Source organism: Solanum pennellii, chromosome 12 (assembly GCF_001406875.1).
Source record: "Solanum pennellii chromosome 12, SPENNV200".
Lineage (NCBI taxonomy): Eukaryota > Viridiplantae > Streptophyta > Magnoliopsida > Solanales > Solanaceae > Solanum > Solanum pennellii.
In genome coordinates this window covers 702,414-725,290 of record NC_028648.1, presented here as the reverse complement: position 1 = coordinate 725,290, position 22,877 = coordinate 702,414, and the positions used below count along the sequence as shown (strand labels likewise).

The 22,877-nt window shown below is 34.2% G+C and overlaps 4 protein-coding genes across 5 annotated transcripts; 1 reads left to right on the top strand and 3 right to left on the bottom strand.

Moving 5' to 3' along the window:
* Positions 1–76: 76 nt before the first annotated feature.
* On the bottom strand, positions 77–2,617 carry LOC107007516 (small ubiquitin-related modifier 1-like). The gene is made up of 3 exons (XM_015206163.2): positions 2,462–2,617; positions 477–626; positions 77–347 (listed from the first exon to the last, which is right to left on the bottom strand). Exons 1-3 carry the CDS (start codon positions 2,543–2,545, stop codon positions 282–284), a joined length of 300 nt encoding a protein of 99 aa, XP_015061649.1. The 5' UTR covers positions 2,546–2,617; the 3' UTR covers positions 77–281.
* Positions 2,618–3,363: 746 nt separating this feature from the next.
* On the bottom strand, positions 3,364–6,191 carry LOC107005656 (clathrin coat assembly protein AP180-like). Its single transcript, XM_015204298.2, has one exon. The coding sequence runs from the start codon at positions 5,681–5,683 to the stop codon at positions 3,488–3,490; it is 2,196 nt and encodes a 731-aa protein (XP_015059784.1). The 5' UTR covers positions 5,684–6,191; the 3' UTR covers positions 3,364–3,487.
* Positions 6,192–8,128: 1,937 nt separating this feature from the next.
* LOC107005339 (protein-tyrosine-phosphatase IBR5-like) lies at positions 8,129–13,523 on the bottom strand. Its single transcript, XM_015203905.2, has 5 exons — positions 13,099–13,523; positions 10,713–10,812; positions 9,663–9,720; positions 9,244–9,350; positions 8,129–8,741 (listed from the first exon to the last, which is right to left on the bottom strand). The coding sequence occupies exons 1-5, from the start codon at positions 13,336–13,338 to the stop codon at positions 8,431–8,433; spliced, it is 816 nt and encodes a 271-aa protein (XP_015059391.1). The 5' UTR covers positions 13,339–13,523; the 3' UTR covers positions 8,129–8,430.
* A 292-nt stretch (positions 13,524–13,815) lies between these two features.
* Positions 13,816–20,408, top strand: LOC107007476. 2 transcript variants are annotated; one of them, XM_015206101.2, is made up of 12 exons: positions 13,905–14,086; positions 15,653–15,898; positions 16,338–16,547; positions 17,321–17,401; positions 17,506–17,592; positions 17,929–18,024; positions 18,147–18,200; positions 18,371–19,046; positions 19,134–19,272; positions 19,366–19,414; positions 19,502–19,541; positions 20,072–20,408. In XM_015206101.2, exons 2-12 carry the CDS (start codon positions 15,665–15,667, stop codon positions 20,218–20,220), a joined length of 1,815 nt encoding a protein of 604 aa, XP_015061587.1. In that variant the 5' UTR covers positions 13,905–14,086; positions 15,653–15,664; the 3' UTR covers positions 20,221–20,408. The 2 variants fall into 2 exon arrangements, with proteins under 2 accessions (XP_015061586.1, XP_015061587.1); XM_015206100.1 differs by having other exon boundaries at positions 13,816–14,086; positions 18,371–19,272.
* Positions 20,409–22,877: the final 2,469 nt, after the last annotated feature.

Sequence of the window (22,877 nt, the reverse complement as noted above, 5' to 3'; positions counted from 1 at the left end):
TGACGAAAACATTAAGATAGAGACCATATGCAGATGTTAAACTCGACGTAATGACCAAACTATGATCATATTCATGTCATCTTCAGAAAATTAAAAGATGAAGAACATAATGACTTTCATAAAGTTATAATAGCGATTAAGTTCAATATAAAGTAAGCAAAACATGATTCCGTTCATCAGAGTCTAAAGGTCCTAAGAGCTGCACAACCAGCATTTCACTAAGTTCAATACCATCTTGAAACACAGAGTCTTGCATACACAGAAGCAAAAGAAAAGGAGACTCAAATAGTTGTGCCTCCGGTTTGATGCAACATCGCATCAATTTCATCACCATCTTCCATCTCCAGCTGCAAAAAGGAGGAAATTTGTAAGAAAAAATAAATTAATCACAATTGTTATGGATAACATCAAGCAGATGCACAACCCTCTTCTGGTATTCTTTTTGTGTGTGCACATTTAGAGAGAGAGAGAGGGACCTCATCTGGAGTCTGTTCTGCTCTAAGACGACGGCCATCAAACAAGAAGGCAATTGAATTAAAATCCACAGACTGTCGGTCACAATAAGCATTCATCAATTTCTTCAGCTGAGTGCTTCTTTTAATCCTAAAGAAGACTTCATTCCCGTCCTGCAACCAGAAAACTAGTCAAATACATAGTTCTCTCGTCATTTCCTCCATATCATTGATACATGCGAAGGCTATTTTCCAGAAAATTTTAGTGAGCTGCCCATCTTCATAATAACAGTAAGGGATGGAAATAAATGATAGGAAGAAGAAAGAAAAAGGTCCACTAGTAACTTTTTCATCAACTACATAACAAAATCAACAAAATTGCGTATGATATCAAGTTATATACCAGAATGAAATGTGTATAGTCAAAAAGAAACATTGGTGATCTTGCAATAGAAAGTGAAGTTCAAAAAGCTCAAGAAGTAGGTATATCACAGGTTATTGGCGTACCATGAAGACAAAAAGGCAGACCACAACTTGGTAACAACCTCAACTAACGGCAGATAATTAAAACATGTATTACCAAAGTTTACCATTGATGACTGAGAAACTAAGCCAGTAATTGTCATAATCTTTTGCAGCATTTTGTTGAGCTAGACCAACATAATCTTGGTTTAGCATTGACGGAAAATAACAGTATGTGAATCTCGAGAAAAGATAATATACCTTGACCCAACATTGGGGGCTCTCTCTGATCTTAGAAAACTGTAATGAGACAATAGACTAAAATCTAAATATGTACAACTAATATTTTTCTCACTGGCAGCTCGTAAAGCATTAGTACAAAGTCGAAAAACCTCAGTATTCCCAATTTGGGATTACTTGTTGGTATGTTTTTATTCTATCTTCCGATCTATTTTCTGTTTCTGAGGCTCCTTTTTATTATATTTTTTTAACTTTTTTAACCATATAGTAAAATCAAAACAAATTAAGTGTAAATAAGCATAATCATTCATTCATTCAAATTAATAAATCAATCCAACACTACCTCCAAGGTGAAGGTAAGATCTGCATGCACTTTACCCACCCCAAACCACACTTAATGAGTAAAAAGAAGGATTTATTCCATTAACCAAGGAAAGAAGTAGCAAAGGAATATCGCTAGCCTTAAAGCAGTGTAAATACGCATAATCAAGCATTCATTCAAATCAATCAATCAATCAACACTATCTCCAAGGTAAAGGTAACTCCCAAGACCACACTTCATGGGTAAAAAGAAATTTTTTTTCCACCACTATCTCCAAGGTAAAGGTAACTCCCAAGACCACACTTTATGGGTAAAAAGAATTTTTTTTTTCCATTAGAGGAAGGAAGTAGCAAAGGAATATACCTGACCTTAATACAGTGAAAATAAGCACAATCAACCATTCAATCACACTACCTCCTCCCAAGACCACACTTTATGGGTAAAACGAAGATTTTTTTTTTCCATTAGCCAAGGAATGAAGTAGCGAAGGAATATAGCTGACCTTAATACAGTGAAAATAAGTATAATCAACCATTCAATAGCACAACCTCCAAGGTAAAGGTAAGGGTAAAAGAAGATCTTTTTTCCATTAGCCAAGGAAAGAAGTAGCAAAGGAATATCACTAACCAAAATACAGTGTAAATAAGCATAATCAACCATCATTCATTCAAATCAATCAATCAACACTATCTCCAAGGTAAAGGTAACATCTTTCATACACTTTAACCTCCCCAAACCCTTTGTAGGATTACACTGTTGTTGTTGTTAATCAACAACCCCTCAACCCAAAAACTAATCAACTCAATTATATACATCTATCCCTCTCTATTTAACCCAATTTTTTTTCAAAATTGAAAAGATTCATATGATTATTCTTATGCTACTCTGCAAAACCTACTCCAACCCTCATTTTCTTCATCGACAAAACCCTAATTAAATTATACACCGATAGAAAACAAACCCTAATAAGATGATAAAAAAAAACCTGGCTTTTGACTTTGAGATTGATGTGACCAGACTGATCGCCGGCGGGCTTCTTGTCTTCCTCCCCTCCTGCTACACCCGACATTTTTTCCCTCTTTTTTTCTTCTTCTTCTCTCTGTTAATGGAGAACAATGAAATTTATGTAAATTGATGGTCTGGTTCTATCGTTATATAGTAAAAGAAAAGTTCAAAATGGTCCATCAAGTTTAAAGTTTGTCATAGAAAGACGCTCTAATTCTGGATGTGCATACGTAGACACTTTAATTCGTTATTTACATTGTCTAGTAGATACTCGATGCTGATGTGATGTATAAATTTTAAAAATTTCTAGATGATCCATGAAGAGTAACAAAAGTCCACTGACCCTCCAATTGACAAAGACGAGTAAAATTTTCTGGATGATCATTTTGTAAGTTAGAGTGCACGAGTTGAGGTGCCTTCACAAAAGTGAAGCGTTTATTTGTTGTTGATGTCAAGTTTGCGCCAATATTTTTAGTTAAAGATCTTGATTTCAGACAACACGTGAGAAACTTCGAAAAAAGAAAGAAAAATGGGAAAATATTAAATCTTCTTTATAAATTGTTACTTGTTTTTTTATTTTGGTCATTGTATATTAACCTAATGTTTGAATTAAATCATATCAGAGTTACTTGTCCTTTGGTTCACATGCTAGTTATACAAGATATCATTATACCTAAATACTAACTTTAGAACAATATTTTGCCCTTAAATAGTTTATTTCTCACTTAGCTACAACACATTCTTATTTTAAATTGAAATGAAATCTTTAGGATAAATCAATTTGCGTAATTTAGGAGGAATCAATGAGAGGACATCAATTCAAATACTAAGTTCTCGAATTGGTAAACGATATCGAGATCAAGAATCTCACCATTTCGTAGATTCATCGAACAAACTCGATCGAAAAATCATGTAATTAAAGGAAGAAAAGGGAGGTAAATTAACACAAAATCAATTTTGTATAACATAACAACAAGATTTTTTTTATTTAACACACGTATATAAATCAAGCCCTATGTTTAGCTATGATTTTGTTTTGGTTCTGCAACCATAGTTGTTGTTCTTGCATCAAATTCTGCTCATTCTTGATGCCGTTAAACATCTGATCACTACTCGAAAATGTCGCGAACGGATCGTCCATATTAGTACCCTGCATTGGCCCTGTAGTGTGATTCTGAGCACTAAAAGTTGGAGTTGCTTGAAATGTAGGTGCTGGTGCTGATGATGTGAACATGTCAGTAGACGTTGGAAATGAAAACGAAGAATTCGTGGTCAGAGTTGGGTACGGGGCAGGTGCACTCGTGACCGGTACCATAGCCAACTCCATTGATGTGTCTTGTAGAAATGGATTGTAGTGTTGAGGTGCTGGAGTTTGATCATACAAAAAGTTGTTTGTACTATGGTTGAAATGTGAGTTTTGGCTATTATTCGGATAAAATGGCGTTTGATTCTGATTGTACAAGTCATCCAAAGTGGCGAAACTGAAGCTGTTAATGTTGTTGTTGTTGTTGTTGTTCGTTGTACTAGGGACAGCGGGTTGTGTTGATAGTGCTTGTGGAATGTTTTCGAATAGTACGAGTTCCCATCCATTGCTTGAAGAAACCTCTTCTTCATTTGTTGGTACATTCACTTGTCCTTGTTCAGGGAACGCGTTGAATGATGCTGATGGTGTTATTACCCCTCTCGTTTCGTTTCTTGACAAATGATCTGGTTTTGGTTGCTCAGGGAACGCGTTGAAGGACGTTGATGGGATCGCCTCAGTTAACACGAGTTCCCATCCTTTAGCTGAACTAATAGAATCTAATGATGGATTCTGTTTGTGGTGTTGTTCAAGTTGAGCTTCTTGTTTTTTCTCGTCGTCTTCCTCATATTCATGCAGATCTGGTAAGGATACAAGATCAGCCATGGAGTTTGACACAGGCAACGAATGAGTAGACCCCGAGTCATCCTTTTCGTGCAACTGCTTCTCAAATTGAATATCTGAATAGGCCTCCAAATCAATCGAAATATTAGCTGGACTCTTCCATGTTTCTGTTGCACTTATTAGATCTTCTAATGATGTGCAACGCGAATCACCACAGGTATTAGTACTCTTCTCCGAGTATGGCTCAGTCGTTCCTGTGGTCATAGAAAAGTCTGATTGACAACCATAACTATCACGTTTACTGCTCGTGGTCCTTGTGGAACCACCACCGGTGCCTGGAAGAAGCAAATGTGGTTTGCTTTGCGTATGAGCTGGAAATGAAGATTGATCCTTGAGAAACTCTTGCAACGTTTCGATCAATTCCTCTGAGATTGTTTGCACACTTGGATATTCGGATGTCCTGCCAACGCCTATGGTTTTACAGACAGAGTAAAATACACTGATCTCCTCGAATTGTTTAGCAGCTTTGACACAAGTTTGGAAGGCGTTTACGCATGATTGATATGGTAAATGAAAGAAACTATCAAGAACAAGTGCAAGACCATCAGAGATATCTTTGTACAGATCAAAGCTCTCTGTTACAACAGCATACAACGCGATTTGGACAAGACGATTTGTCTTAGCAGCTCCTGTTGGTCTTGTAGCTATTGCTCTTTCAATCAATCGTTGCCAATACGATATCTTGTCAAGCAGCATTACTGGTTTCATGTCACGAACAGGTTCATCACCTCTTCTTCGACTACTACCAGTAGACCTATAATTATGGATACTTGAATTCTCTCTATCACGATTATTATACCTTCTTTGAAGCTTTCCAGTAAGGAAACAATCTAGACGTTCATCAAGATACAAAGCAAATGTACGAACAAATGCTGTGAAATCCCAAGGACTAGAATTTGAATCATCGCGAAAACTAGAAAGATTGAGGATCTTTGCTCCGCGTTTCATAGCATGAAGGATCTCTCGAGGGAAGTAAGGATCACCATCTTGGAAGATTCTCAAGACAAGCATCAATGATTTGAGGGCAACGATCCAATTCCTCGTTCTACCTATGCGTTTGCCAATGGCACGAGCACAGGCAGCCGCGTAGGCCTTGTTAGATGACACAAGTTTGATGACTTCTTGAACGTATCGATCATCGATAGGTACATCATCATGTGTTGTAGCTTTTAAGACAGCAACTTCAAGAGTTGATGAAGTATTGCTTGAAACTTTTGCAAGGCTAATGCTTGTTTGATCTTTTACTGCACCAATTGCCTTCTTTAACTTGCTTGGCATTATTTACCTTCTCTTTTTATCGATTCAACGTTCGGTTTTCTTGATTCAAACACCAAAATGATCACATTCGCGACTTTAAAAAAAACGCGATTATGATCAACAAACAGAATAAAACACAAGATTTGGAGGCACTAGGATTGTTATAACTTGTTGAAATCTTGAAAAAGAAATTGTAAAAATGTAATTTTTTTGGATTCAAGATTGATGAGAAGTTTTTGGTTGAAGAGTGAGAGAGAGAAAAAAGTTAGTTGAAAAAATCAGTTGGAAAATTTTTTCTTTTTTTTTTCTCTGAATTAAATTTTGGTTATTGGAGTTCAATTTGTGTTGTGAAGAATGAGAGGGACTCCTTGTATTCCTCTCAACCTAACAATTTTTTTTTAAAAAAAAAAATTACAATATACAAACGTGACCAACACTAAGGTATTAGCCACTCACATCCATACATGAGTCAGCGACAAATCTAAAATTTTGATTAAAAGGGTTAGACAAATAAAAATAGAGCGTTTGGGATTTGAATTTGGACGGCTCAACTAATGAGTCAACGTCTAATCTTAAGTTCAAGGTATTTCAAATCTAAATATACAAAGAAATTTTAAAAATACTTTATAAATACAGTATTCATCGTTGAACTACCCCAGTCAGGGGCGAAGCCACCTTATACTATTCGAACCCCCTTTTGACGAAATATTATATCATTTATATACGACAAATATTTTTTTATGTAGATGTAGATGTAGATGTCGAACCCTCTTCAGCTACTTTAAGTGTCTATTTCTACAAATTCGAACCCACTTATTGAATATTCTAGATCCGCCAGTGACCCCGGTATATGAGATAATACCAAAAGAAAGGAAAGGAAAAAGAAAAAAAGGAAAGAAATGAACGTGCTGAGCATTTATGTGAATCTTCTAATTATATGATATGAAAATTAAACTAATTTATAACCAGCTAATCATTGTAGATTATCTATCCATGACTAATTGAAGTCAAAAATATTTATTTTAAAAGATTGTATTTTAATTTGAATATGCTTTTAGAAAGAAAAAAAGACAAAGGGGTTTTGAAGAATGGATGAAGCCACAATTATACTTGAGGGTTCGATAGAATTCATTAGCGCTGGCTAAGTTTTTGCGTTTGTCTTAAATTGTTTGATATATAGAATAATCTATCTGGAACTAAGCAAAAAAAATCATGATTCAGAATCCATAAGTTAAAGAATCTAGGATTTGACGTTGTTTGAATAGAAGTAAAAGTTGTTTTTCATGAGACGTTGATAAAAAACACAAATAGTTGTGTTCTATAATATTGAAAAAAAAATATTTCAAGTTTATTAGTTATATACAAATTAGTACTCTTTTAAAAATACATTTTGAAACTAAAATATTAAGTACTTTTAGTATTATCTTATGATAATCTTTTATACTAAAATCATTAGTATATTTACACCTTATATTATAACATACTATAAATACCTAAACCATTCAAAATTTGCAACAAATGAAAGTGTGTAAGTTAATGTCTAAGGTACTAAAAAGGATATTAAATGAGCCACTACATAATTGTTTAGATATAAATATTGTTCAAATAAAGGAACACTTGTTTCATTCCCACTATCCGAACTCGGAACTTTTAGTCAAGAGTCGAGAAAAGAATTTTATTCATTCCATCACAATCCGTAGCAGTGGTAGTACCACTTACTTGTTTCATTAGTGTTGAAACTTTGAAAAGTTCCTTTGATCTTTTGTGGATGAATGGCATGTGTGTGGTTCTCCTAACTTGTGCTTTTTGTTGTTGATACTCATCCTATGCATACTCCACACTGAATGGTAGAATTTTCCTTTGAGAAAATATGGGTCCTCAATAAAGCAATTACTTTGTCATAGTTGCCTACTATGTGATTATAAACATAGATGCCATATACCATATTCCTTTTAGCAACAAGGAGAATTTTTTTTTCCAACTTTTAAAGAAGACATAAATGGTACAGGTCCATTCGAACTCAATAATTTTTAGTTCATATCCTAATTCCTATATGTGTGTAAAATTTTACTAAAAAAGATACAGTCAAAAAGATAAATCTTTGAAGTTTCAATCGTGATAGAATGCCGCAGTTAGTCATGCATGTATCTCTAGGAACATAATGCCCTTCTATCTATTGTAGATCTTCACTGAACCTTATAGTGTCACAGCATTAGCTTCTTTTTATCGTATTTGAGTCACCTTGCGTGCATCTTGATCAATTTTATGAAATACTGCTACTTACCACCAACACAAGTTCCAAATGACATCTAACCGCATAATTAACAGTTTATGATGTTGTTGCTGGTACTAGTGAGATATCGTTATGTGGAATTCACCGTTATATTCATGGGGTAATTTGTTAAGTTTAGGGTAAAAGATTGAATTGAACACATTTTTTCCATACATGGAGGACTATTTTCAATCACCTAAAATATATTAAGAACCAAAATAAAACAACCTCAATAGATTAAGGACCATATTGATCATTTTCTCTAAGAGATCAAGTGAAAACATTCCTTAGTATTTCATATATATTGGGCAATAGTTACTTGCATTTCCTGGACAAATCCATTTTGATGGCACCCTAAGATATGAGCATGTCAAACTCTACAACTAGTAATTTATAAGTATTTTCTCACACTTCACATCCAACCTTCTGAAAAACGAGGTATATTGGCATCAGCGACTTGCATAACCTTAAAATACTTGTTGAAGTTGAGGATTTTTCACAAGTCCATGGCAATGTCGCTACCATTTGGATTTGGATTAGCATTCAAAGGGTTTTCTGAGGCGGTATGTTGATTATGAGCAGCTCCAAAAGTGAATCCCTGTGGAGGAACTTCAAAAGAAGGAGGGGAGAAAACTGAAGGAGCACTAGAATTGTTGAAGGCTGGAGCAGGAATATGATCACCGGTCTTTGGGAAGCCAAAGTTGAAGGATGTCATGGGAGAAGAGAAGGCTAGCATGACGGGGCTGGGCTTGCTCTGAAGTGACACAAAGATCTTCTGCTCGTAGTCCTGTAGCTGCTGGTAGACCTCTGCATATATAAACAAAAAGAAGTCTCATACAGACGCAAAGCCACAGGTAAAAATCCAAGTGAAGCGAGACAGGCTGTGTGACTCAATGTTAGCAGAGTTCTGGTAATCAGAATAACTAAAAATCCAACTGAAATTACTAAGTAACTAATGTATGCCAAACTTGCAACTCACTCACACAAAGGTTAACTAGTTCTGAGCTATTAAATCTAGAAGTCAATATGCAAGTACTCAGAATGAGTGATCTCTATTAGCATGGTCACAGTTTATTCTGCCAATGATGCAGCAATTTTGTGCAGTTTTTTCCCATCCCTATTTTTTTATATGATAGTAGTATCGAAAATCAAGATTAACTAACCGACCTCTTCAACTATACACATACTACCAGGGTTGGTCATCTCAAATATTAGCATTTCTCTGAGATGTAGAATTACAAGCTTAATATTATAGATTTTCAACTGAAGAAAGTAGGAGAAGAAATTCTTATAAAGATAGCAGTGTGACCTTGATTTAGGTCAACAGAGGGTCTTCGCTCTTTCGTCCACTGAAGGCTCTGTGCAAGGTTCCACCCTTTACTTTTCATCAAATAAGCAATTACAATTGCTGCCGACCTATCAAAAAAGCACGTCTATGAGTTCTACACATTAAAACCTTAAGTGGACTAAAATGTTGGTTTCTGCAAGTACAATCAGTTGAAAGGCAGTCCCAAAAATATCGAGTAGCAGCACTAAATGTTACGAAGTTCCTGAAAGGAAGCTGAAGAAAAGAACACAAGTTTCACATTTACACCTTATTTCAGGAAAACTGCTTGCGGAAGAACAAAGAGAATGGAGGAGAGCAGGATAAAGCACAAACACGAAAGAAAGAATAGTTAAGGGAAACTGTAAAAAGGTTTAGGTGCAAAATTGATAATCAACTCCTACCTGTTTTTACCTAACATGCAGTGCACAAGAACACGAGCCCTATCCTTTTCACATTGTTCTGCACAAAAGAAATATTCTAAGATTAGTCAGCATCCCACAGAACATGAGAAATCACTGAGAACAAGCTTGAGGTCATAAGCATGATTTTCAACTGTAGCAATCAATGTCCATGCCCGATGGTATCCTCTTTAGTAATGACTTTCCTTCGCAACAGCAAGAGACATGTAAACGGAGTGTTGACTTAAAGATATAAAATGCATGTAACAATACATGTATAGAGTAAAACTTACTATATTGTTCTTCCATTATTTTTTTTTAAAAAAAAAAGTTGTCTTTCCAGGCGAACATGAGGGGAACAAATCTGTAACAACCATCTACTAGATGGCTTAACAGTCGACTAAAAATAGCTACCATTGAATCTCCAAATAAAGATGACAAGAGTCCAGGTAGTTAATTACACCTAGTATATACATGTTTTACTCGCTACATTATTTGTGATGAGGTTGTGCGGTAATCTAATCTAAAAGCTCAAGTTCTTAGAGAGCACGCTTCTCAACGTGTCTCCTTACGTCCGGACTTAATTCTTTTTCATGGGACAAACACTTAGAAATTCCGTTTTTATAATGGGTGATGGTGAGACTCAAACTCAGTACCTTTGCCTGCTCGGACACCACGTTTAAGTTGTGCGACTATCTCATGTAAAAGCCTAAGCTGCTAGAGAGAAAACACTTTTAATTACTCAATAATATCTTCAACAATATGTACATTCAGAGGCAGATGGAAGGTGAACAAAAGAGACAAAGCAGTGGATGAAAACATAAAATGACCACCACTTGTTTGGTATTGACGCATAGTTGATCTATAGATTATTAGTCTATTCACATAATTCAATCTTCATTCTATATTGTTCAATCAACTAGGTACCTTTAAAGCATTGTAGCAGCAAATAGTTGACCGTAGTAAAGAACTATGCAGAGAGAAAGGTTTCATGGATCTCTTAATCAAGCTTAAAGGTATTAGGTAAAACAAAGTAAAGAGAATGTTACTCACCTAGAAATTGGATAGCATCATCAAAAGCCAAATTTTGCTCATCTTGTAGGCAGTGATAAGTAAAGGAATTTTTATAAAGATTCTGACAAGCAGGTACTGTCTGCACATAGAAAAAATATACAAGTGAATACCCAGTTATCAACAATCAAGAACATGGGCCACATAGAACACACTGAAGTGTCATTCAATAATTTCTGAAGCACCAGAAAGAAAAAATAAAACCATCCAACATGATGCAACAGAAAAATATGTTGTGTCCACTGTCCACTATGGTTATATGGAGCCAAAAGTACATATATGTAGTTTGTTTATCCAAGTTCATTCGAATGAGGCAAAATACCATACAAATGGATATAGAAAGAAAAGAAATGAATGTTGTTACTGAGACCACTCTCACTTACCTTGAAAAACTTAAATGCTCTTATTGCATAGCTCTATCCCTCTACCATGTTACTTCTTGTGTTACTAATTACTATTCTTTGTTCCTTCCATTCTATACAGTATCATTAATCTAGAAGAACTTTTTTGACAAGGTAAAGATTAGATCAAAGTTATAGGGGCAAAGCCCCCGCTGTACATGCTTTCCACAAAAGTAGAGACTAGAGTATCATCTAGCTGAATATCTAAGGATATAATCTTAAAGAACAATGTATTGCATTGTATAGCTAATGGATCATAGTTCAACTCAGTTGAGAATATAAACAATCCTGATTAGATCCTACTTGTTATAGGATACATTAGTCCACTGCTAAGTTTCCCCTAAAGATTTGTGAACTTTGTACCCAGGGTGTGAACAGGTTTGGATTCAGCAGAGATAAAAAGCTAATTGATTCCCTCGTATATGCTTAACCTTAGTGAGACAATTACCTGGTATTTTGACTGGAGGGAGAAAGCAGGTACTCGGTTGAATAATCGAGGTACGACAGGTTGACCCTGAACACCCATCATATGTAAAATAAGATGGAACTACAAATGTCACCATCTCCTTTATTAACTTTTAGTGCTTGATAGATAATCAACACCCCCAATCAATAATGACAATGGAGAGACTGCCAAGATATAAGGGCCCTCCAACCACGATATAGGGGTTCGAGTCACTAAAAAATGAAGTGAAGAAAAGCCATGTTGGGTTCCTAGTCTGGAAATTGGTGTTGGGCTTATCATTTCAAATAAATAGGGGAAATACATGAAGTTGAATTCCAAATACCAATCACTTGACCACGATATCAAATTCAATGTAGCCATAAGCTGGTTGATTCCTTCATTTCTTGTTTTTCTTATTCTAGATAAGTATCATAAGTTGCTTCCATGTCGCTCTCACATTTCCATCCTTCCTTTTCTGGCTAAGAGTCAAATATTAATGTTTCTTTTTTTAAAAAGTGAAAACAATATAAGATGGCAAAGAGAAATATCCGTCTTTCCTTTCCTAGAGAAAAGGTTGGTATTCAAAATGTATCTATGCTTACCTAACAGATAAATGATTGATTATTTTCTGCAATTTTAGCATTTTCTTCAATAGGTAACTGTGTCTGATATCTGAGTGAGTAGATCAGGGACAAATTTTATTGACACTAAAAACTAGTTGGTACTTCATTTAAGGATGAGTGTACATTAGCATTAATGTTATCCTTTGGGTGCGCACAGGGTAAAATCCTCTTTGGTATGCAATAGATCGGAAACCACACATGAAATTGACTTCTATAGGCTGCTAGATGCTGGTATAAGTAATAATAGTGGATTTTGGAGGGGTAACCAATAAGTATTACTCGATGGATATAAATAGAAACTTTGAACTATATGTTAATCGATTTAGGTTATCCGTACCTTTCATTTCATTAATTATGGACCAAAAGAGGAATCTTAGTATCTCAATTGGTTGCTACCTACATTTTCATCTTATTGGTGAGGTTCAATTCCCCACCTTGTAATCCCCTTACACATTTCTCCTTCCCTTACCCCCAATTTTTTTTTAAAAAAAAGTTATGGACCAAAAAACCATACTTTAACATGCGACAAAGCAGAGATAAATCCTCGTGACAAGAGGGAGTTGCTCGGATAGTGAGCACTCCTCACTTTCAACTTTAAAGTTGTGAGTTCGAGTTACCAAGGGATCATTTGAATCAAGAATAAATAATTTGTCTAAAAGCTCAATTTTTTTTTAGAATCCACAACCCATAAACTGAAAATCCTAGCTCCATCTCCACTCAAACCACAAATAACTTAGGCTTTTTATATGAACCTTCTTCATTCATTCAGCTCAATATTAGTTCCATTTCACTCCAAAAGCAACTCAATCAATTCCGAGTCAAATCAAAATAGGACAAACAAATTGAAACGAAACGAGTAATAAACAAACAAATAAAATTAGAGGGAAAAGGCTACAAACATTGAGAATCCGAGAAATTCCGATGGTTTTGAGAAGCTCAGCTCGAGAAGCATTATCATAACTCCCTAGAAAAAGAAACTCCGGCAAGATCTCCGAAGGAAACGCACTGACATGAATTGAAGAACCCTTTTCAGATACATCAGGCATTCGATGTCCACAGATCCCACAAACTTCGCCTTCTTCATATTTGTGATAATGCCCACAAACACCACATGGATTTTCCCTCTCCCTCTTCCTCATAATTTGATCAAATCACAGAATCAACAAGTAAAATTCAAGATTTAAACTGGGTTTTTTCTGGATTTTGTCCAGTGTGTTTGTGAGTGAAGCATCGCAATAGAATTTAGGCTAAATTTGGGGGTGAAATTGATTGCTATAGGTTGATATTTATAGATACCGGTAGATGTAATAATTGTGGATCTTTGAAAAGGGTACACAATAGATATCACTATTACTAATGGATCTAACATACAAAAAAAAAAAAATCAAATATTTATTCGTTAATATTTTTGAAATGTTCGAGCAACATAGCTTATCATTCACGTTCATAAAAATTTTTGATGGTCTTCAATAATCTTTTCTTCTCACTCGGTGTAAAATATTTAAGTTGATTGAGATTAAAATTTGAGGAATAAATCACTCTCTAATTAAATCGGTGAATAATACGCAACGTACGAAAAAGAACAATCTTTTACATCGAGATTAACGGGGCTCGAACCCGCAGTTTCACTCACCCAATTGGTCAGCCGTAACTTCTAGATCTTTCGCGCGTGAATTTACGCCAGCACTTACGTACCAAAACGAACGCACACCGCTCATGTTAAAATCCATCCTGCATAAATTTCTAAATTGCACCGCTCCCTTGTTCTTCACATCTTCATTTTTTCCCCAAATTTGAAAAAAAAAACTCATTTTTGCGAATTTTGCAATTAATTATTCTCATAGATCGTCGATCATCGATCATCATCAATCTCTCGAATCAGAAAAGGTAAGAATTTTCAATTTTCTCATTTTTTTAATGTAATTTTGCAGTTAGTAATTTTTTGGAACAAATTTGCTCTGCGTTTCGAACTTTCGAGGTTTATTCCGATTGATTGCGTGTTGTTTGGATGCGAAATACTTAGTTATCGGCTTTAATTGAGCTACAAGTAGCCGGAGAATCACGAGATCTCAGGTTCAAATTTCAGTGTATAGTCAAAAATATTTGATGATTTGTTTTTCATCTGTTTAAGCTTTGTAGATAGAGATAAATTTAGTAGGTAGCTATAATTAGTCGAGGTGTGCAAGGTATAGACCAAATACAACTTTTGTGAAAAATGAAAATTGGTCCAAGCTTGATAGAGGAGGAGAATTTGGTTAGTTTGATGAGGAATATGAAAAAAAAATTAAATTTTGATGAATAATACTTATGTATACTGAAAATAAAGTGGAATAGTGAGGATTCATATAGTCGATTCAAGTATTAAGTTGTACTAGTTTTGAGGTTGAGCTGTAGTTGATGATGATTGATAACTACAATGTTATCTATTAGGTGTTTTTTCAGTTTAATATTTGATATTTTAGCTTAGAAATGGTTGCTGCTAAAAAAAAGTAATTTTTTTAGGTGTTTGCAACAGATAGTAGCGTGTGGATGTTTAAAGGATTGAAGGAGATAACTTGTTTAACGAGACGGAAATTTTATTTAAGTATTACAGATTTATTAAGGGAGGGATAAAAGTGACTTCTTCATACTGCCAATTTACATGAATAGGATTACCCACGTTCACTGGAGAAATCTATCAATCAGCTACGTTTTGACCCCATATCTGGTTGGTATCGACTATATGAATCCTCTTAATAGTTCTCTCCTAAACCAAATTAGGGGTTCCATAATTCTAGGTGATCTGAGTCTCAACTTTAACACAATACTATCTTATAACTTTTTTCCATCCGGAGATCAAAGAGATGTGTGCTGAAGTTTCTTGATGTAGAAAACTGAATTTTCACTTGACCATATTGTTAGGAAGGCTCCTTGAGCCGTTGATTTTCAGTTTTTCCCGACAGAAGTTGTTATAGCAGTACTCAAGGTAGGACGGATCGGTATTGGGATTTTTCTTTACCTTTTAGGGGACATGTATTATGACTGGTGGAAATGTTGTAGTATTGTATTGTATTTTCTTCTGTACCAGCTTGGCACAAGTTTAATAGGAACGTTTACTTATCAATTAAAAAAAAAGCTCAGCGGATAACTTGAACTAAGGTCATTATGGAACCTGGATTTTGGTGTTCTGAAGCATTATTAAGAGAGGTTTCTAGAAATGCATTTCGTTGAACTACCTTCATTCCTCATGATTATCTTTAGCTGACTAGATTTTAGTTTACATGCCAAATAAAACACAGCCTTCATCGAGCTTCTGTAGATAGAATTCTACATACTGTTTGTGGCTCAGAATGCAATTCATCAAAAGAGAGATAGTTTAAAAGAAAAACTAATTGGTTGATACTTGTGTTCTCTTATTTAAGACTTGCTAAAATTTTTGTGTTTGATGATGGCTTATTTGTTTGCTATTATTAGATAAAGAAATCCATGCAGCAACAGGAGACATGTCGATTATCTGTTATTTGGAGAGGAACGAAGTTTAGTCTGGAGATGGATCCAGCTGCTACTCTCAAATCACTGGGGGATGAATTGCTGAATCTCACCAACGTTAGAGATGATACAATGCGCCTCATTGTGCCTACTAATAAAAGTTCAAGACTCTTGTATCCTTTCTCTGAAGAGCACTCCTACCTGAAATTGGAGGCAGCATCCATTCTTGAGGTTTTTATTTATCAGTTTATGCTCTAGTTCGTGAATTAACTTAACTAACTGTTGGACTTGCTATCTGCTTGAATTTTGGACAGGGCTTATGAAATTTTGCTCTTTTAGTCTTTGTTTTGATGGATTTGTTTGTCCTTTTGTTTTTATACGCTATTGCTGATTGTTCTGCTAAAACATTTCAACATGACGCTTTATTTTTAGGGAGTTAGCTTGATAAATATTGTAAAATCATGTAATATTTCCCACCCTTGGAATTAGGATTCGGCTTCAGAAACTGAATTGAAGGAGTTGTAGCCCCTAAGTTAGTTTTGCCAAAGGCATGTCGTGAAAAATACATTTTAGCAGTTTAGAAGGTTTGAGTGCACTTGCATTCTGAAATACATCTTCTACTTCTTTGTTAACATTATATATACAGCTGAATAAATATTTTCTGTTTCAGGGTAAGTCTATTAGGATGTTAGGAGTGCCCAACGATGAAGTAGATGACATTTTACAGAGTGCAAAGGCAGACCTCAGGATTGTGGGTTTTAATGAAGAGGAAAAGAGATCGAGACGAAGAATCTCAAATGGGCTTCAAAGTTCACTAAAACTTCCACAAGGGCCTTATGTCTTTGGTGATTTTCGGACTCTCCACCTTCCTGGTATAGAGGTATAGCCAACTTTGGGAAAATGTTACTACTATCATTCTCTATAGTTAAATGCAGTCGGATGAATGAGTAAAATAATGTTTCTAGTCTTTGTGGATTACATGCAAAAATATATATTGACATATCCCCTCTAAAATAAAATGAATAGAAAAATAAAATTGATTTATTTTTAAAAAATCAAAAAAATTGCAAATCTGCTATTTTATAAATTTCAATTTTTGAAAAACTAAACAAATTTCGTTCAATGAAGAAGTAGTTGGAGTACAAACTTTGGATTTAACGAGTAATGATTTTTTTCTTTTTATAATAAAGTTTTGCATATTCAAGTCATTAGTAGCAATAATATGCTTCGTTTTATCCTCCGTAAACAAAATTATGACTTGTATTTTCTTTCCTCATGAATTTTATTTTAAATCGTGAGGTTAAGGTTCTTCGCATAAGGTTAATTTAAAAAACAAGTTGCTTTTTTGATGCATGAATTCCGTTAATATAAACCTAAACTATTTGTATTTAAAAAATGGACAAAGACCAAACTTTATAAGTTTTTGAATACTTAAAGGACTAAAATTGGTAAGTTTATAGTTAAGGGACTAAAATCGGTAAGTGTGTAGTAAAGAGACCAAAATTGATAAGTTTTTGAATAGTTAAAGGACTAAATCCGTTAAGTGTATAGTTAAGGGATCATTTTAGACCTACTCACATAGTTTAGGGACTATCTATGTCATTTTCTCGTTTATTTGACGATCAATTTATGTAGTCTTCACTTTGGTTTCAGTTGAATCCTCCTGCTTCAAAAGCTTTAAAACTAATGCACAAGCTTGCTGCTGATCCAGGAATTGTTGCAATCATGAATAAGGTAAGCCTAGCAAGATTTTCATATCTCAGCTTAATTATATATAATTACTTTGTTGATATCGGCTATCAGTTGTGGTAAACTATCGTTCATTGGACTTCTTGAAGCATCGCTGGCGCGTAGGAATCATGACAGAGATGGCACCAGAAGGCTATGTTGGTGTTAGTCCTGAATGCATTCTTGGCTTCAATAAGGTGAGCAAACCCTTTCTTTCTCCGTCTCATTTTATGTGACATCCTTTGACTAGGCACGGTGTTTAAGAAAAAAGTAAGACTTTTGAGATTTGTGGTCTAAAAAAATCCTTATATATTTGTATGGTTGAGATTCATTTCATTAAGGTAAAAGGGAAACTTTAAAGTTAAATTGTTTCTAATTATAGTAAGGGGACATTCTTTTGGGATGGACTAAAAAGGAAAGGGTGTCACATAAAATGGGACAGAGGGAGTATTACTTTTTGATTTTCTGAGATGATAATTTTTTCAGGTTACCATTTAAAATTATCTTGATAATTTTCTGTTGATCATATTCAGAATCACGGCGAGGAGATATCACTACGTCTTCGTACAGACGACCTCAAGGGTTTTAGGAAGTATGATAGCATCAAGAAGACACTCTTGCATGAACTTGTGGGTGGTCCTGTCTCACTCTTTGTTGTCCAACTTAAAAATATTTGAAAATCTAAGATCGTGCTTTTGAGTTTCATGATGAATTCTGATGTGCCTCTAACTTATATTGTTTCCTTTTTCAGTCACACATGGTACATTCTGAACATGACGTGAACTTCTATACTCTGCTTAAGCAGGTAAAAGGTTATTAGTCTCTTTTTCTGTTCGTTGCTTCCTTATTCAACAAATGTTTAATCTAAAGACTGGGGCGGTCCTTTTTGAGCCGCTAAAACTCGATTAGTTCTGTTCATCTTTGCAATATTCTTGTTAAATGTGCAGAGTTATTAAGAATAGATCTCTCTTGCAGCTTAATGAAGAAGCTGATAAGTTGGACTGGACTAAATCAAGAGGTCATAGTTTGAGTGGTCACAGTTTGCAACACTATGAAGACGATGAGGACAGCAATAATATAATTGGGTTATCACATAAACTTGGAGGACAAACTTCAGTTTTCAATGCTCGAGCATCTTCAGTGGTTGCTGCCTACAGCCGTTTAGCACAGGCATCCACCAACCCCTCAGAAGCAACTGAAATGCGTCAGGCCTCTAATGCTGGTGACTCGGTGCAATCCAATCATGTAGATGTTCTAGTGGAAAACCAACTAAATGGTGTGAAGGTAGTTAGTGTTGATGTCCCATCTGATGATCAAAGAAAATCAGAACCTGATCCTGATGATTGCGAGACTGGCTCTCCTGTGAAAGATGAGCCTCGTATGGACCTTGATTCTGATGATAATAAGATGAGAAGTCTTCCGCCTCCTATGGAAGCTAAATTAAGTGAAGAACCTGACCTGGATGATTGCTCTGCAGAAAAACACAATACAGCAACTCCTACTTCTTTTGAACCTGATCCTGATGAGTGCGCTATGGGGATCGAAAAGAAAGTAACAGATGGTCAAAATAGCAATGTTTCTTTGGGGCAGCATGTAAATGAGGAAGAGAGAGGATCTTTTACACACACCAACCAAGATGATTTTCCTGAAGGTACTAATCTGATAGAGCCATGTACTAATGATAAGGATATAATACCAGATGGGGTCTCTAGTATAGTGATTGATGAGCCTGATCCAGATGACCAGGAATTGCAGAGGATACAAGATCCTGTTGCCATCATTTGCAGTCGACTGCAGAAAGCAATAGGTGCATTGAGATCTCAAGCTACTCCCTCTGAGGTCTCTAGGGTAGTGCAAACTATATTGAAAATCATAAGGTATGTCGAACATGCATCTGCCATTTAGATTTGGAATTTTTTTTTGTCATTCATGAGCTTTGGATTTAAGTTAGCAACGCTACTGTTTCGTAGGAATGCAATTGAACACCCAAATGAAGTGAAATTCAGAAAGCTGCGGAAGGTGTGGAATTTATTATGATGGTCTTGATTTAGTTTTGTCTAGATTTCTCTTAATTTGTTCATCACAATTAATTGGTGGATGTTGCAGGCTAATCCTCTAATCCAAAGGGATGTGGTGAATTATTCAGGTACATGTTCTTCTACACTATCTATTGCAACTTATTTCCCTTCTGCGAGATTCCTTCCCCGACAGTTCTCTTTCCCATCCCCTACTTTCATGTTACCTTCAGAGAGCTTTCAGCACTGTTACTAATCCAACATAGATAAATTTTCTCTGCATTGAGAAACCCTTTGTCCAGCTTTGAATCGATACTCTGTGATCTCCCGTCTTAAATCAAGCTAGTTTAACTGACCAAGGCTAGGTTTGGTATCATTTTGATATCTATTTAGAGGAAGTATTGGCATGGTGGTACTCGTTATAGATGTTATTTGCAGAGGTTCAAAATGTATTTGGTGATCCCATGAAACATGCAACTCAAAGGAAATGTATCAACATCATTATTGAACATCGTTTATCTTTTGACGTGAACTTTACTAGTACTAGTTGAAGTTATATGCTTCTCGATCATTCGGTGCTTCTTCTCCTTACCTTTGCATGCTTGTTGAGCATCTTTAGCTGTAAATACTCAACAACCTTTGTCCTCCTCTGTGGTTGCAGCTGCAATGGAGATCCTGTCTGTGATTGGATTCAATGAAGACGCTATTATCGACGATACTGGTAGAACAGAAGCTTATTTGGTCCTCAAAAGGAATGATCCAGGATTATTGTGGCTTGCCAAGTCTTCCCTTGAAGCCTCAATTGCCTAGAGGACTTTGTACTATATGTAAAATTGATGCATTTGTTTGTGAAAAAACTAATAAAGGATGAAGACAGTTCTTTATGTGGTATTTGGGCATTTTCCTGTGTTGTAAATCACATTTTGAAATTGACCATTTCCTTGTACATACATACATCCTTATAGGAAATTGAAACAATAGTACTTCTATTTCTATAATTGTCTAGTTTACTTCAATTTGAATAAATTATATTTTAATACTTCAATTCTTTTGAGATGTTTCTAAATATTTCGATCTCAAACGGATTAGGGTATGAAATAAATAAATTTTAAAAATATTGATTAACTATGAATGTCTTCTAATCACTATAATATTAGTTTTTGTAGTTAAAAGTATTATGAAATATTATATAAATAAAGAAAATAGTACTCTAATTAGCATATTCCATGTAGTAGAATTTTAATTTTATTTTTATACAATTTTAGAATAATTTGGATTATTTATACTACAATTGTTTTATGGAAAAAGTTCATAAAACTATAATCAATAAAAGAGAATTCAACAATTATGTTATTACGTAATCTACAACAATTTATATATATCTATTCTTATCTTACAAAATATTACAAGAAAATGTTATATTGTCAATTGAGTAAGAAAATTTAATTATTAGCAAATTTTAACGAATTAGAGTATTTTTTTAAAAAAATATGAGAAAAAAAAAATATATATATATATAGGATAAATAAATGTAACTCTCTTTTCTAAATTTTGGTTTTAGATTTGACTTTAAGCCATACATTCGATTGAATTTTCGTTTTAAATTTAGATTTAGATCATATATTCTATTGAGCAGTCAATATGTGTAACTATATTAAAATCACAAAAATCTCTACTTTCTCTTATTTTCGAATACATCACTCTTAGAGGATGTATCGAGATGCGTTGTATCGGTCGTTGAGTGATATATCTAAAATCGAAACGTGATGTATCGAAATGATGAATGATATATTTGAAATCGTTGAGTAATATATCTAAAATCAAAACGTGATGTATCGAAATGATGAATGATGTATTCGAAATCACGATATGATTGGAACGTTGAATAATATATCCGAAGTCCTTAAATTTTAAGGAATTATTATAATTTGAAAAAGAGTAGGACTCTTAACACTATAAAATTTGTGTAAAATTTACATTTTCATGGATTTTATATTCATCGATCTTATTTTGTTGAATTCTTTTTTTAGTACGTGACATACACTATCAAGAACAGTTACCTTTTTTTTTTTTCTATTCATATTTTATATTCTCTGCAACAATCATTAGGACGAAATCTCGTTAAAAATAAAAATACTTTATCAATAATGTTCTGGCATAAACTACCAAATCAATTACTCTTTAAAAAGAGAAACATTATATATATATATATATATATATATATATATATATATATATATAAAATCAAGTCTTATATATAGCTTCAACTAGAAAATTATATGCATTATTCAAGTTTAACTATTTCAAGGAGCTTCTTAAAACTTCTTCCAATATTTTTTTTTGATGTAATTTGATTTCATGACACACAAGTGCAAAGTAAGAAAATTACTGAAGCTCGAACACAAAATTTCTAATAAACGGATGATGAAGTCCAATTTTTATTTATAATAAATTTATAAGTTAATTTTTCTTTTATAAATATTGAGCATAAAAGATAACACTCTCCACTAAATTGACTTTAGGCAATTAATTCTATTGCGCCGCATCTGAATTGAACATTCATTATCAGACAATAATATTATATACATAAAAAAACATTGCTCGAGATTTATTTTAATTATAAAAATATATATATATATATAAACTCAGATATTCTTAACGAAATTGATGATTTCGCCATTTAATTAGTGACCAGCAACAAATTCTGTAGAAAATTGTTCAGTCTCATAGAAATCTTTAAGAGCATCAACCCCAACATCATCATTTTCATGGTTTACTTCTACTTCTTCTTGTGTGGGCCTTGATTCTACATGGGCTTTTGTTGGATTTGGGCCTGCCACCTTAAAATTGGGCTTTTGTGTTTGGGCCTGAACAAGAATAGAAGAACAAACCAAGAATATTAGGACAGAAAATACAAGAATTGATCTTCTTGTTCTGTCCATTTTATGTTAATTTTTTTTTTTTTAAATGGTTGGGGAGGGAGTTTGATTGATTTTCTTTGTTAATTTGGTGATTAAAAAAGTTGTAAATGTGAATTTAAAAGGAGGAAATTGTAACTGTTTTTTGAGGAAATTAAGGAAATGTTTCATTGGTCTTCAAGTGCTTAAACTAATGCCATTAATTTATCTAATAATACCAAACCAAAAAAAAATTGTAATGGAATGGTAAAGGTTATATTCATTCTTAACCAGAGATTTTTAAGTACGGATTTAGGAAATAGAATTTTCTTTTGATAAGGAGCACTAAAACCTTTATAGCAAATATTCTTTGAATGTAAAGTTGAATTGATCGAAATAGTGAATTTCAAACACCAGATATTTGAAGCAATAAAAATAAAAGTTTTCTTATACTAAATAAGCATAATTCATAAACATGACTCTTAACTTGACTTCAGCTGAAAATTATAACCTTTAACTTTGTGTGTGAACAAATAGATACTTAAACTTATACAAAATTAAATAATAAAC